Source organism: Aotus nancymaae, unplaced genomic scaffold (genome assembly GCF_030222135.1).
Source record: "Aotus nancymaae isolate 86718 unplaced genomic scaffold, 86718_ANA_hifiasm-v0.15.2.pri h1tg000029l, whole genome shotgun sequence".
Lineage (NCBI taxonomy): Eukaryota > Metazoa > Chordata > Mammalia > Primates > Aotidae > Aotus > Aotus nancymaae.
This window is the reverse complement of record NW_026988442.1, coordinates 75,777,041-75,790,832: the sequence shown is the minus strand read 5'-3', so window position 1 is coordinate 75,790,832 and position 13,792 is coordinate 75,777,041. Positions and strand designations below refer to the sequence as shown.

Genomic DNA, 13,792 nt, shown 5'->3' with positions numbered 1-13,792 from the left:
GCTTACTTTATCTTATGCAAAATATAGATTTACTGAGCTGAGACAAATGCACAACTGACTTTCCCCCACTCCTTTATTTTCACATGTAAAATGCAGATTCACTGAGCCCTAAGCAAAGCCTCACAAGAATGTATCCACTTGCCTCACTGCCTACCCTCCCTCCTTTTTTCCCTCCCTGCCCTCTGCCACCCCGCTGCCTTTTCCCCTTTAAATATTGAAGTTCCCCAAATCTTCTTTTAAAAAGCACGGGTCACAGATCCAAGTGTAACTTGTGTTTTGTTTCCCAGGCACGTCCTCAACCTTGGCAAAATAAACCTCTAATCAGCTGAGATCTGCCTCAGTCACTTTTTGGTTTATAATGAGGTAAACAAAGGACTACTTTGACTGGTGAGTTAGCCAATCATTTGTGCAGATGCTGACATTTGGCAGAAAGTAAAAAAAAAAAAAGTTTGTATTCATCTGAGTCTATCTGACTTTTGAGAAACAGATGCAGCAGATAGCAAATGCAACTCAAAATTTAGAGAAAGCTTTAAGTGCCAGCCAACCGAACTGAAACAGAAATTAGGAGAATGTTGTGTTTTCTACGTGACATTGCCTTTGGTGTCTAAGTCTATAACCACAGCCCAGAAACAGAAAACCACCACCAAAAAAACCCAGGCTATTTTAATGGCCTAATACTTCCGGATCCTAACATATAGAATGGAGAAAAAAAGAAAAAAAATTAAATATTTCCAGAGATCACAGGGGCCTATGTTAAAAAAATCTATTCTTATCTAACCCATCTGTATAGTAATGTATTATATATACATTCACTTAAAAATATCAGTTAGGGCCAGGTATGATGGTTTATGCCTGTAATCCCAGCACTTTGGGAGGCCGAGGCGGGCGGATCACTTGAGGTCAGGAGTTTGAGATCAGCCTGGCCAACATGGTAGAACCGCATCTCTACTAAAAATACAAAAAAACAAAAACAAAAACAGGCAAAGGACATGAACAGATGCTTCTCAAAAGAAGACATACACACAACCAACAAGCATATGAAAAAATGCTCAATATCACTAATCATTAGAGAAATGCAAAAAAAGAACCCACAATGAGGTACCATCTTACACCAGTAAGGATGGCTATTATTAAGAAGCCAAAAAATGGCCAGGCACAGTGGCTCATGCCTGTCATCTTAGTACTTTGGGAGGCAGAGGTGGGCGGATGACAAGATCAGGAGATCGAGAACATCCTGGCTAACAAGGTAAAACCTCGTCTCTACTAAAAATACAACAGTTAGCCAGGTGTGATGGCATGTGCTTGTAATCCCAGCTACTCAGGAGGCTGAGGCAGGAGAATTGCTTGAACCTGGGAGGCAGAGGTGGCGGTGAGCTGAGATCGCACCATTGTACTCCAGCTTGGGTGACAGCGCAAGACTCCATCCCAAAAAAAAAAAAAAAAAAAAAAAAAAGAAACTAAAAAATAACAGTGCTGGTGAGGTTGTGGAGAAAGGAAATATTTATACACTGCTGGTGGGAATGTAAATCAGTTCAGCTACTATGGAAAGCAATTTGGAGATTTCTCAAAAAACTTAAAACAGAACTACCATTCATCCTAACAATCCCATTACTGGATATACACCAAAGGAATATAATGGTTCTACCAGAAAGACATATGCATGTATGTTCATCACAGCACTATTCACAAGAGTAAAGGCATGGAATCTACATAAATGGCCATCAACAGTGGACTGGATAAAGAAAATGTGGTACATATACCATGGAATACTATGCAACCATAAAAAAGAATGAAATAATGTCCTTTCCAACATGATGGAGCTGGAGGTCATTATCTTAGGCAAATTAATGCAGGAACAGAAAACCAAATCCTGCATGTTCTTACTTATAAGTGGGTGTTAAACATTTAGAACACATGGACACAAAGAAGGAGCAACAGACACCCGGGCCTACTTGAGGGTCAAGGATGAGGATCGAAAAACTACAAACACCTACTCCAGAAACAGAGAGAGAGAGAGAGAGAGAGAGAGGAAAAAACAAAAAACCAAAAACTGCCTATGTATATTACCTGGGTGATGAAATAATTTGTACTCCAAAACCCCCTCAAAATGCACTTTACCCATGTAACAAACTGGTATGTGTACCCCTGAACCTAAAATAAAAGTTGGAAACAGAAAACCAAAAACAAAATTCATGTTGAAACTTAATCCCCATTGTGGTGGTATTAAGAGGTGGGGTCTTTGCGGAAGTGATTAAATCATGAGGGCTGTGCCCTCATGAATGGATTATCAGCCTCATCAAAGGGTTGGAGAGTAGTTTAGACCCTTTTGACCTTCTGTTCCTTTTGCCATGTGAGGATACAGCATTTGTCTCCTCCAGAGGATGCAGCAACAAGGCACCATCTTTGAAGGAGAGACGGGGTCCCTCACCAGACACTGAATTGGCATTTTGATCTTGGACTTCTCAGCCTTCAGAACTATGAACAATAAATTTCTGTTCTTTATAAATTGCCCAATCTATGGTATTTTGTTATAGTCGTACAGACAAAGACAGTACACTTATATAATCTAGAAAATCTACTCTCAGGTATCTATCCAAAAGAAATAGAAACATGTCTATAGAAAGACTTGCAAATGAATGCTCACAGCAGCATTATTCATTATAGACTAAAAACTGGAAGCTACCTAGATATCCATTCACTGGTGAATGGATAAGCAAATTATGGAGTATCTATTCTATGGAATACTACTCAAGTAGAAACACACTATTAATGTATGCAACATGGATGAATCTCAAAAAATTATGCTTAATGAAAGAAGCTAAATACAAAACACTACATAGTGTATTGTTCTGTTTATATAAAATTCTAGAAAAGGCAAAAGCAGACCTTGGGTTGCTAGCAATGGGGACTGACTATAAAGACACACTATGAAACTTTCTGGGGCAGTGGAAATGTTCTACAGCTTGAGTATGGTGAAGGTTACCTGAATATGAAATTACCAAAATTCATAAAACTGTAAATAAATTTTGTTGTATATACCTGAACAAAATGAAAAAATTTAAATACAATGATAAAATTAAATTCAGTAGTACAAATTTAAAAAATTTTTATTTTTAGAGACAGGGTTTCACTGTGCCACCCAGGCTAGAGTGCAGTGATACAATCATCGGTCACTGTACCTTGAATGCCTGGGCGCTAGTCATCCTCCTGTCTCAGCTTTCCAAGCAGTTAGGACTACAAGCACGTGCCACCACACTGGCTGATTTTTATTTTTTATTGTATAGATGAGGTCTTGTTATGTTGCCCATGCCCAGCTGCACACACAAAATAATACTAGTGATCAAATAGTATTTATTCCAGAAAAACAGTATCAGGGATTTCTATTTCTATAGTCCACTATATCCAAACAACAATGAAAAAATCGCAGCAAATACTGAAAAGTATTTGACAAATTCAAAATTTATTCATAACAGAAACTGAACAAATGAAATCTTCATTAATCTGATAAAAGATATTTATTAAAAACCTACAGGCCAGGCCAAGAGGTTCACGCCTGTAATCCCAGCACTTTGGGAGGCTGAGGCAGGCGGATTTCTTGAGCCCAGCAATTTGAGACCAGACTGGGTAACATACATTTTTTTTTTTTTGTCTCTACAAAAATATACAAAATATTAGCTGGGCATGGTGGCATATACCTGTAGTCCCAGTTGCTTGGGAGGCTGAGGTGGGAGGATTGCTTGAACCTGGGTGGTTGAGACTGCAGTGAGCTGAGATTGCACCACTGTACTCCAGCCTGGGTAAGACAGCAAGGCCCTGTCTCAAAAACAAAAAACAAAACAAAAACAAAAACCACCTACAGAAATTATCACACTTAATCTCAAGACTTTAGTATTTAAATAAAAACAATACAAGCCTGCCTCCATCACTGCTGTTATTCAACACTCTACTGAAGAAACAACCTAACTAATGCAATCGGCAAACACAAGAATGAGACAGAAAAAGACTAAACTCTTATTTGCCTCACACTATTCTGTGTTCTACACTCTTTAATTCCCACAATAGTGTCACGATGTAGGATTATGCAAATGAGGAAAGTTGAGGATAAGCAAGTTACCCAAGGTTATGGTATTAATAAATAACATAAGCAGCAAAACCGGAATCTGAACCTGGGCAGTGTGGCTAACAGAATCCATACTTTTTACTGTTATGCTATCCTTTCTCACACCTCTCCACCTACCTTGAAAACACAGGAGAGTCAATACAAACTATTAGAAACTAGTAAGAGATCAAGAATACTGCTGCATAAAAAAGGCAATATATAAAAATTGATAATTGATAGTGTTATCTTCATAACAATTTAAAAATGTCACAGAAAAGGAGATCCCATTCCTGCTAGCAAGCAAAAGGGGCTCGCTGCCCAATGCCCTAAGCCAATATTATGACACTGGGTTTTTGAGAAAAGCTTATTACAAGTGATTTATAAGGAGACAGGAGTCCAGCTCAAATTGCTCTCTCTGTGCTGGTGTTAAGGCAGTAATTTTATCCTTTAGGGGGTGGATTCTGGGATTACTAGGTGATTGGTTTAAGAGGTCTGGAAAGTTCTTCGGCACGTGTAGTTATCTCTTTATGTCTCTTTGTGGGTCATCCCATGTGCAAATTTGAAGATAGTATAAAATATGTGGTGGAATTTTAGGGTGTGACATCAACAAGCTTGCTGTGTATACTCTAGTTAGCCACATTGGTTTTAACTGATTGTAGACAGTTTTGTTATCTATGGGAAGTAGAAAAGTTCCTTTTTAAAGTTTTCTTTCTTGTTAAAGTGTGCTAATAACTTTGTTAAGCCCTATCCTATGAAGCTGTTAGACATGCCATGCTTACAGGCACGTAGTACATTCTATGTCCTTGTACTTTAACCAAGATATCTGTGCTGGCCGTGCTCACAGGCATGTCCCAGCTCTCCATTGCTTTTACCTGTTTAGAAAAGTTTTACGTTTTTAGCCAATCGGGTTTTAGTTTAGATTTTAAGGTCTGGCTCAGCCAAAGGAGATCAGTCACAGCAGTAACAACCCCAAATGCGTAAGGAATAAATTTGTGGTATTCCCTTTGTTCTTTGTACTCTTGTGGCATGATGGCTTACTGGAAGTACCCTTCCTGCAGTCCAGGAAGTAAAAATTGTGTTGCTGAAAGATCCTTTGTCTCAGTGATAATTTTTCTTTCCAGCACCGAGCATCTATTTCTAACATCTATTTCCAACTTATCTGTCATCCTCCACATGCAAGAATTTTTGTACTCAATTTTTTTTTCAACTCCTTGGGGCATGGTTTCATTCCCAATAGAAAAAAACACTGCAAGGTGTTCTAACATAAACTAAAAAATTAAAAGCAGTTTTGATAAGCTAATGTTAAATAAAATTACAGTAAACAAAATGTCTACATTGTGATTGAATTTATGGGGAAAATTTATTTCTGGGTTGAAACTGAAAAAACACACAAGAAATACTATAGGCTCGGTGTGGTGGCTCATGCCTGTAATCCCAGCACTCTGGGATGGCAGGCGGGGGGCGGGATGGGGAGCAGAGGCAGGTGGATCACTTGAGCCTAGGAGTTCAAGACCAGCCTGGGCAACATGACGATTACTAAACATGCAAAAGGTTAGCTGGGTGTGGTGGTGCGTGCCTGTAGTCCCAGCTACTTAGGAGGCTGAGGTAGACTGCTTGAGCCCAGGAGGTGGAGGATACCGTGAGTTGAGATCCTGCCCCTGCACTCCAGCCTGGGCAACAGTGTGAGTTCTTTTAAATTTTGTTACACTGAATGTTTCATTTTCAAGAGTATTCATTAAATCCTGTCCACAAAAAACACTAAGGTACCTCACCAATTTCTCCCCTCTCACCACATGATGAGCAGATCCTTGGCAAGGCTGTTCTGACTCGGCTAAAATATCTTCAGATCTGCAAAGGACAAGGACGTAGAGCCAAATGGAAAGATATTTGGATCCAGCATTAACAGTACTAAATTCTTTGATAATTTTGAGAATAAAATGCTGATGGGAGTAAACAATAACATCACATGAAAAGGAAAAAACTTTTAAAGACATAAAGTAATACCAATGTATTTTACTACAATTAAAAAAAGAACACCAATAAATGTAGAGATACACCACATTCGTCCATCAAAAGACTAAAGAGAGGGAAATTCCAAGTCTTTTCACATTATTCTACAAATTTAAGGTAATTCCAATGAAAATCTCAGGATTTACATATCAAATAAATCTGCAAAACAATATTAGACACTTACAGAAACATATTTAGCAAAAATATAAAAACATAAAAAAAGATATTGAATTCACATAATAGTTACCTATAAGAGAATACCTATGAAGCCTTAACTATGTCCACAATTTCTTTTCTTTTTTGTAAAGTTTCTTTTCTCTTTAAAAAATAAAATAAGGGATGGGCACAATGCCTCACATCTGTAATCCCAGCACTTTGGGATGCCCAGGTGGGCAGATCACCTGAGGACAGGAGTTGAGACCAGCCTGGGCAACATGGTGAAACCCCATCTCTACTAAATATACAAAAATTAGCTAGGTATGGTGATGGGTGCCTGTAATCCCAGCTACTTGGGAGGCTGAAGAGAAATTGCTTGAACCCGGGAGGTGGAGACTGCAGTGAAGATCGTGCCACTGCACTCCAGCCTGGGCCAAAGAGCAAGACTTGTCTCAAAAAAATTAAAAAATAAAAAAAATACAAGGTCAGGCGCAGCAGCTCACACCTGTAATCCCAACACTTTGGGATGCAAAGGCAGATGAATTGCTTGAGGCCAGAAGTTCAAGACCAGACTGGACAACATGGAGAAATCTTTTTTTTTTTTTTTTTTTGAGGAGTCTTACTCTGTTGCCCAGGCTGGAGTGCAATGGTGTGATCTCAGCTCACTGCAACCTCTGCCTCCTGGGTTTAAACGATTCTTGTGTCTCAACTTTCCGAGTAGCTGGGATTATAGGGGCACACCACCATACCCAGCTAATTTTTGTGTTTTTTAGTAGAGATGGGGTTTCACCATGTTGGCCAGGATGGTCTTGAACTCCTGACCTCATGATCCACCCGACTCGGCCTCCCAAAGTGTTGGGATTACAGGCGTGAGCCACCGCACCTGGCTGAGAAACCTTGTTTCTACCAAAAATACAAAAATTAGCCAGTCTCATAACCAGATCTCAAAATAAATATAAATTTAAAAAAATATTTGAATCAAATATGACAGTGTTAAGATTTGATAAGACTGGATAATAAGTACAAGAGTATTTTATCATGTTGTGATTTTTTTTTTTTTTTGAGATGGACCCTCGCTCTGTCACCAGGGTGGAGTGCAGTGGTGTGATCTTGGCTCACTGCAACCTCTATCCCCCGGGTTCAAGTGATTCTCCTTCCTTAGCCTCCGAGTACCCGGGACTACAGGCACTCGCCACCACACCCAGCTATTTTTTTTTGTATTTTTAGTAGAGATGGGGTTTCAGCATGTTGGCCAGGATGGTCTTGATCTCCTGACCTGGTGATCCGCCCACCTTGGCCTCCCAAAGTGCTGGGATTACAGGCATGAGCCACTGTGCCTGGCCTTTATCACGTTCTAATTTGGTCAGCATCTTTGAAATACTTCACAATGAAAAAGATTATATCATTCTAAGACTTTACAAACCGTTTATTTTGAAACAAGCTATAATTATATGAAATTGAGAAGAACAGCTCTAAGGCCAATATTATTACACTATTTTAGGGCCTCGCAATTACACACTAATGGATTTTATTCTTGCTGTGGATTAAATTATGAAAAATTTTTGGGGTGCCTACTATATTTAAGGTATTCTGGTAGAATATGAAAGAAAAATATAAGAACTGAATTGTTACTTTCAAAGACTGCATAATCTAGATGGTAAACACTCCCTTTAACTTTAAAAAATAATGAACAGGGCCGGGCGTGGTGGCTCAAGCCTGTAATTCCAGCACTTTGGGAGGCCGAGGCGGGTTGATCACGAGGTCGAGATTGAGACCATCCTGTTCAACATGGTGAAACCCTGTCTCTACAAAAAATTAGCTGGGCGTGGTGGCGCGTGCCTGTAATCCCAGCTACTCAGGAGGCTGAGGCAGGAGAATTGCCTGAACCCAGGAGGCGGAGGTTGCGGTGAGCCGAGATCGCGCCATTGCACTCCAGCCTGGGTAACAAGAATGAAACTCCGTCTCAAAAAAAAAATAATAATAATAATAATGAACAGATGTTTGTGGTCCCTGGGTAACTTCCCACCTTTCTGACCTTCCTATTTTTCTGCATATTATTTTTTCTCTTCCTGTACAAAAATATGTTATATTTTGTTCCTGCCTAATATTTGTGGTTAATGTAAAATTAACATTAGCATCAACATTTGTAATAATTTAGAGAAAAAGTGTTTGTAATCGTAATTCTTATACAGAAATTTCTTTTTGATGGATAAATTGGGACTTTTAGTGATGTTCACTAAATATCAGTACCAGTTCCAGTTAAAAATGAAACAAAATTCTGCAATATATTTTAACCCATGTGAAATGAACTCTGTTAACTGACCTGCTGTCAGCTTTAAGAGCTCTATCCCTATGCCCATTGAAACCTCTGTCTTGAAATGAATACATGTTGAGAACATATTAGTCTTCATTTATTTATATAAACCAGTTGTGTATTTTTTCTTTTCCCAAATTATAAATGCCTAGCACCAGTTATAAAATCAGATGGCCACAAAGTTACACAAAAACAAACTATATTAGCTTTAAAATTTTATTGAAATTCAAGTTTAGAATTTAACAATTTAATACAATATTACACTGAATACTTTCTAACCAGCATTTTTGCCTGCTTTACATAATTTCTAGGCATAACTTTTAAAAACTGTTACTTTCTGGCTAATTTTCCATGATATGCCAATTACACATTCATTAAAATTTCAGATACTACCTGAATTATTCTTATCTCAATGTCAGAATTTAAAAATAAGTTCAAATACTGAAAATCTAAGACATTAACACTGGGGCCCTTGTAATATAAAGAAAAAAAATCGTACAATCTTAACTGTTTAAAACTCTTGTTAACATTTACTGCAGTAACAGAATATGAATTTTTAACATAACCATATGAATTTCTCAAGTATTTCCTACTGATGCATGTCTGAAGTTATAAAAATCTCTCTTTTAAACGAATCTATACTGAATTACTCCAAAAATAACAGTGATACTTTAGAGTCTTGCAAATTTATTCTAGTGCATATTTTAAGTACCTAAAGTACAGCCTGTGCAACAGCAGGTTACTGGAAAGAGTAAGTGTGGCTTTCTTTCTTTCTTTTTTTGAGGCAGGGTCACGCTCTGTCATCCACACTGGAGTTCACTGGCAAAGTGTGGCTTTAAGGAGTGAGTCGTTTGGGATCACGAGGGAACATTGAGGTCTGACGAACATTATGCAATCCCAGAAACAGCATAGTCACTCGTTCCAATCCTGGGAAGACAAAAATAATCATTAATTACTTTTTAAAAATCTCTCAGGGTCTTACTTAGAACTACTAACATAAATATAATTGTTAAAGTAAATACTTTTCCCTGTTAGGAAAGAGAATGACTCCTATTATTTTGGGTTTATTTAAAATTGTTTTGAGTATTAATTCAGAAATAAAGATGCTGCTATAAATGAAAAGGACTAAGTAATATATCCTTAAGTGGTATGGAGTCTAAAAGGTGAACCACAAAAATCTATACAAATGAACAAAATCTATGATTTAAACAATAAGAAAAAACAAAAGACTTTATAAGCTTGAATGTTTCAAATGATACCAGACTCTTGATTATACAGTCTAGGCAATGAAGATGAGAGCCATAAACTTGCTTAAGCAAGTACTAGAAAATTTACTGTAATTCTATAGACATTTAACATGGTGGCCCCTACCATAAAAAGCTCTGGATTACATTATTAAACAAGTGTTTTGACTGTAAAAAAGAAACTGATTTTGGCATGTGGCTTAAATACTATATTACTGACAAAAATTAAGACCAAGTACCACCTAAAGAGCAGAGCAGAACTAGCAAATGATACTTGTATGCATATTATCTATTTCTCTAAAGTTTTATAAGACTCACATATCACACAAAGAAAGGCCAAATAATATTTTTATATAGTAATTACTTATAATTTTGAATTTTTAAAGGACTATTGTAAATACAAATAAGAGAACTTTTTATTTGGAGACAAAGTCTCCCTCTGTTGCCCAGGCTGGAGTACAGTGATGTGAACTCTGCTCAATGCAACCTCCGCCTCCTGGGGTCAACAGATTTTCCTGTCTCCCATGTAGATGGGATTACAGGTGCCCGCTGCCATGCCTGGCTAATTTTTGCATTTTTAGTAGAGATGCAGTTTCACCATGTTGGCCAGGCCGGTCTTGAACTCCTGACCTTAAGTGATCCGCCTGTCTTGGCCTCCCATGGGATTACAGGAGTGAGCCACTGAGCCCGGCTGATAATATTTTTATTGCTATTATTTACCAATAGCAGATGGAAATTTGAGCCTTGTATTATGGTGATATAAGACTAATCTAAAAAACTCCACCATATCCTAAGTTTCTCTCAAAATATAATTATCAAAAAACAAGTGATTTTGATAACCACTCAAGTTTCCCTCTTCATAATTAAGGTTACAATTTTACATTATCAGTCACAGAAATCTGTAAAATATTTATGCAAAATGCACATTACTGATTAAGAGGAAACAGTCCTAAATTTTCCATTAAAATTAAAACTATATATTCTGGCTTGGTGCAGTGGCTCACACCTGTGGTCCGAGGACTTTCAGAGGCTAAGGCGGGAGGACTGCTTGAGCTCACTCTCTTGTCCAGGCTGGAGTGCAGTGGAGTGATCTCAGCTCACTGAAACTTCTGCCTCCTGGGCTCAAGCAATTCTCCTGCCTCAGTCTCCTGAGTAGCTGAGGTTATAGGCATGCACCACTACACCCAGCTAATTTTTGTATTTTTAGAAGAGACGACATTTTGCCATGTTGGCCAGGCTGGTCTCGAACTCCTGACTTCAGGTGATCTGACCACTTCAGCCTCTATTTCTTTTTAAAAGAAAAAGAAAAAAAACTCCAAACACTACTATATATTCAATGTATTACAGATTGTAGTAACAAAAGGCTGGTAACAACCTACAAGTCCATCAATAGAAAGGTGGTTAACAAGATTATGGTTCCTCCTTTTAATGGATTCTATGTAGAGATGTAAAAAGAATAAAAAAGCTTTTTAGGTATTGATAAGAAACAAGCTACAAGATACATTAAAGTATTTCTTCTCTATCTGGGCTCATATTTTAAAAAAGATACATTAAGTAAAAAATGCAAGGTACTAAATGGTTTATATATAATAGTATGCTATAATTTGTAATGTGTGTGTATGTGTCTTTTCATATATGCAAAGATATCTTTGCAAAGGTAACTGAAAACTAGAAACTGGTTTCCTGTAGGGAGGGAAATATATACTATTCTCCTTTTCCCCCTCCAATTTAAAAAATAGTGTTAAAATACATATAACATACAATTTACCATCTGAACCATTTTTAAGTATACAGTTTACTAGTACCAAATACACTCACAGTGTTGTGCAACCATCACTATCATTCATCTCTATAACTCTCTTAAAAAAAAAATCATGTTTATATTCCTTTGGATATATACCCAGTAATGGGATTGCTTGGTCAAATGGTATTTCTGGTTCTAAATCTTTGAGGAATCGCCATACTGCCTTTCACAATGGCTGAAATTTACATTACTACCAACAGTGTAAAAGCATTCTTATTTCTCCGCAACCCTGTCAGCATCTGTTGTTCCTCCAGTTTTTAATAATCGCCATTCTGACTGGTGTGAGATGGTATCTCATTGATTTGCATTTCTTTAATGATCAGTGACATTGAGCTTTTCTTCCTATGTTTGTTGGCTGCATAAATAAATGTCTTCTTTTGAGAAGTGCCTGTTCATGTCCTTTGCCCACTTTTTAATGGAATTGTTTGTTTTGCTTTTTTCTTGTACATTTGCTTAAGTTCTTTGTGGATTCCAAACATTAACGATACATGCACGTGTATGTTCACTGCAGCACTATCCACAATAGCAAAGACATGGAATCAACCCAAATGCCCATCAATGATGGAGTGGATAAAGAAAATGTAGTACATATATACCATGAAATATTATGCAGTCATAAAAAGGAACAAGATCATATCCTTTGCAGGGACATGGATGAAGCTGGAAGCCATTATTCTCAGCAAACTAATGCAGGAACAGAAAACCAAACACTGTATATTCTCACTTGTAAGTGGGAGCTGAACAATGAGAACACATGGAGGGAAAGAACACACACTGGGACCTTTCAGGGAGGGTGGGGTAGGGGAGAGCATGAGGGAAAAGAACAATGCATGCAGGACTTAATACATAGGTGATGGGTTGACAGATGTAGCAAGCCACCATGGCCCACATTTATCTATGTAACAAACCTGCACATCCTGCACATGTATCCTGGAACTTAAAATAAAATTAAAAACAACAACAACAAAACTCATATATAATGACCTTAACTGGTGCTATTTATTTTTAAAGTTGTGCCCAGCTTTGAGTTATAATTGACAAAAATTGTATGTATTTACAGTGTACGATGTGACACTCTGATACACTGTGAAATGATTAAATCAAGCTAATTAACATATCTATTATCTTGCATACCTTTTTTTTTATGGAAAGAACATTTAAAATCTACTTTTAGCAATTTTCAAGCATACATTATTACCTGTAGTCACCAAGTTGTATAACTGGATCTGGAGAACTTATTCATCCTAACTGAATCTTTGTATCCTTTGACCAACTTCTCTCCATTCCAGCAACCATTCTACTCTTTGTCTATGGTTTCAACTTTTAAAAGGTACCATATATATGTGAGATCATGTAGTATTTGTCTTTCTGTGCCTTATTTGCTAATCTGTTTAGCATGATGTCCTCTAGGTTCATCTACATTGCTACAAATGACAGGATTTCCTTCTTTTTTAAGGCAGAGTATTATTTCATTGTATAGATGAAACAGGTTCCGTATTCCTAATATGAACATCCAAAATGTTCCAAAATCTGAGACTTTCTGAGTGTCAACATGATACTCAAAAACACAAATGAAAAGACTAAAAATGCTCATTGAAGCATTTCAGATTTCTAGAATTGGGATGTTCGACCAGTAAGCAAAATGCAAATATTATAAAATCTGAAACAATCCAAACTCAGACACGCTTCTGGTCACAAGCATTTTGGATAAGGGATACTCAATCTATACTACATTTTCTTTATCCATTCATCCACTGATGGACACTAAGGTCATCTCTATGTCTTGGCTATTGTAAATAATGTTGCACTGAACATGAGAGTGCACAAATCTCTTCAATATACTGATTTCATTTACCTTGGTATATAAAACCAGAAATGGGATTGCTGGATCATATGGCAATTCTATTTGTAATGTTTAGAAGAATGTCCATACTGTTTTTCATAATGGCTGTACCAATTTTACATTCCCATCCACTGTTTACAAACAAGGATTCCCTTTTCTCCACATCCTCACCAACAATTATCCATTATCATTTTGCTAACAGCTACAGGTGTGAAGTGGTTATCTCCTTGAGGTTTTAATTTATATTTCCCTAATGTTTATTGATGGTGAGCATTTTTTCATATACCTATTGGCCATTTGTACATAGGTTTTACATTTAGGC

General features: G+C 37.3%; 1 protein-coding gene across 1 annotated transcript in view; it reads right to left on the bottom strand.

The window, feature by feature from the left end:
* Positions 1-8,781: 8,781 nt before the first annotated feature.
* DARS1 (aspartyl-tRNA synthetase 1) overlaps positions 8,782-13,792 on the bottom strand; it is an 80,081-nt gene continuing 75,070 nt past the window's right edge. The window contains exon 16 of the mRNA XM_021668945.2: positions 8,782-9,506. Within this exon, the coding sequence (XP_021524620.2) occupies positions 9,415-9,506 (92 nt within the window). The 3' untranslated portion in view covers positions 8,782-9,414. The remainder of the gene's footprint in view (positions 9,507-13,792) is intronic.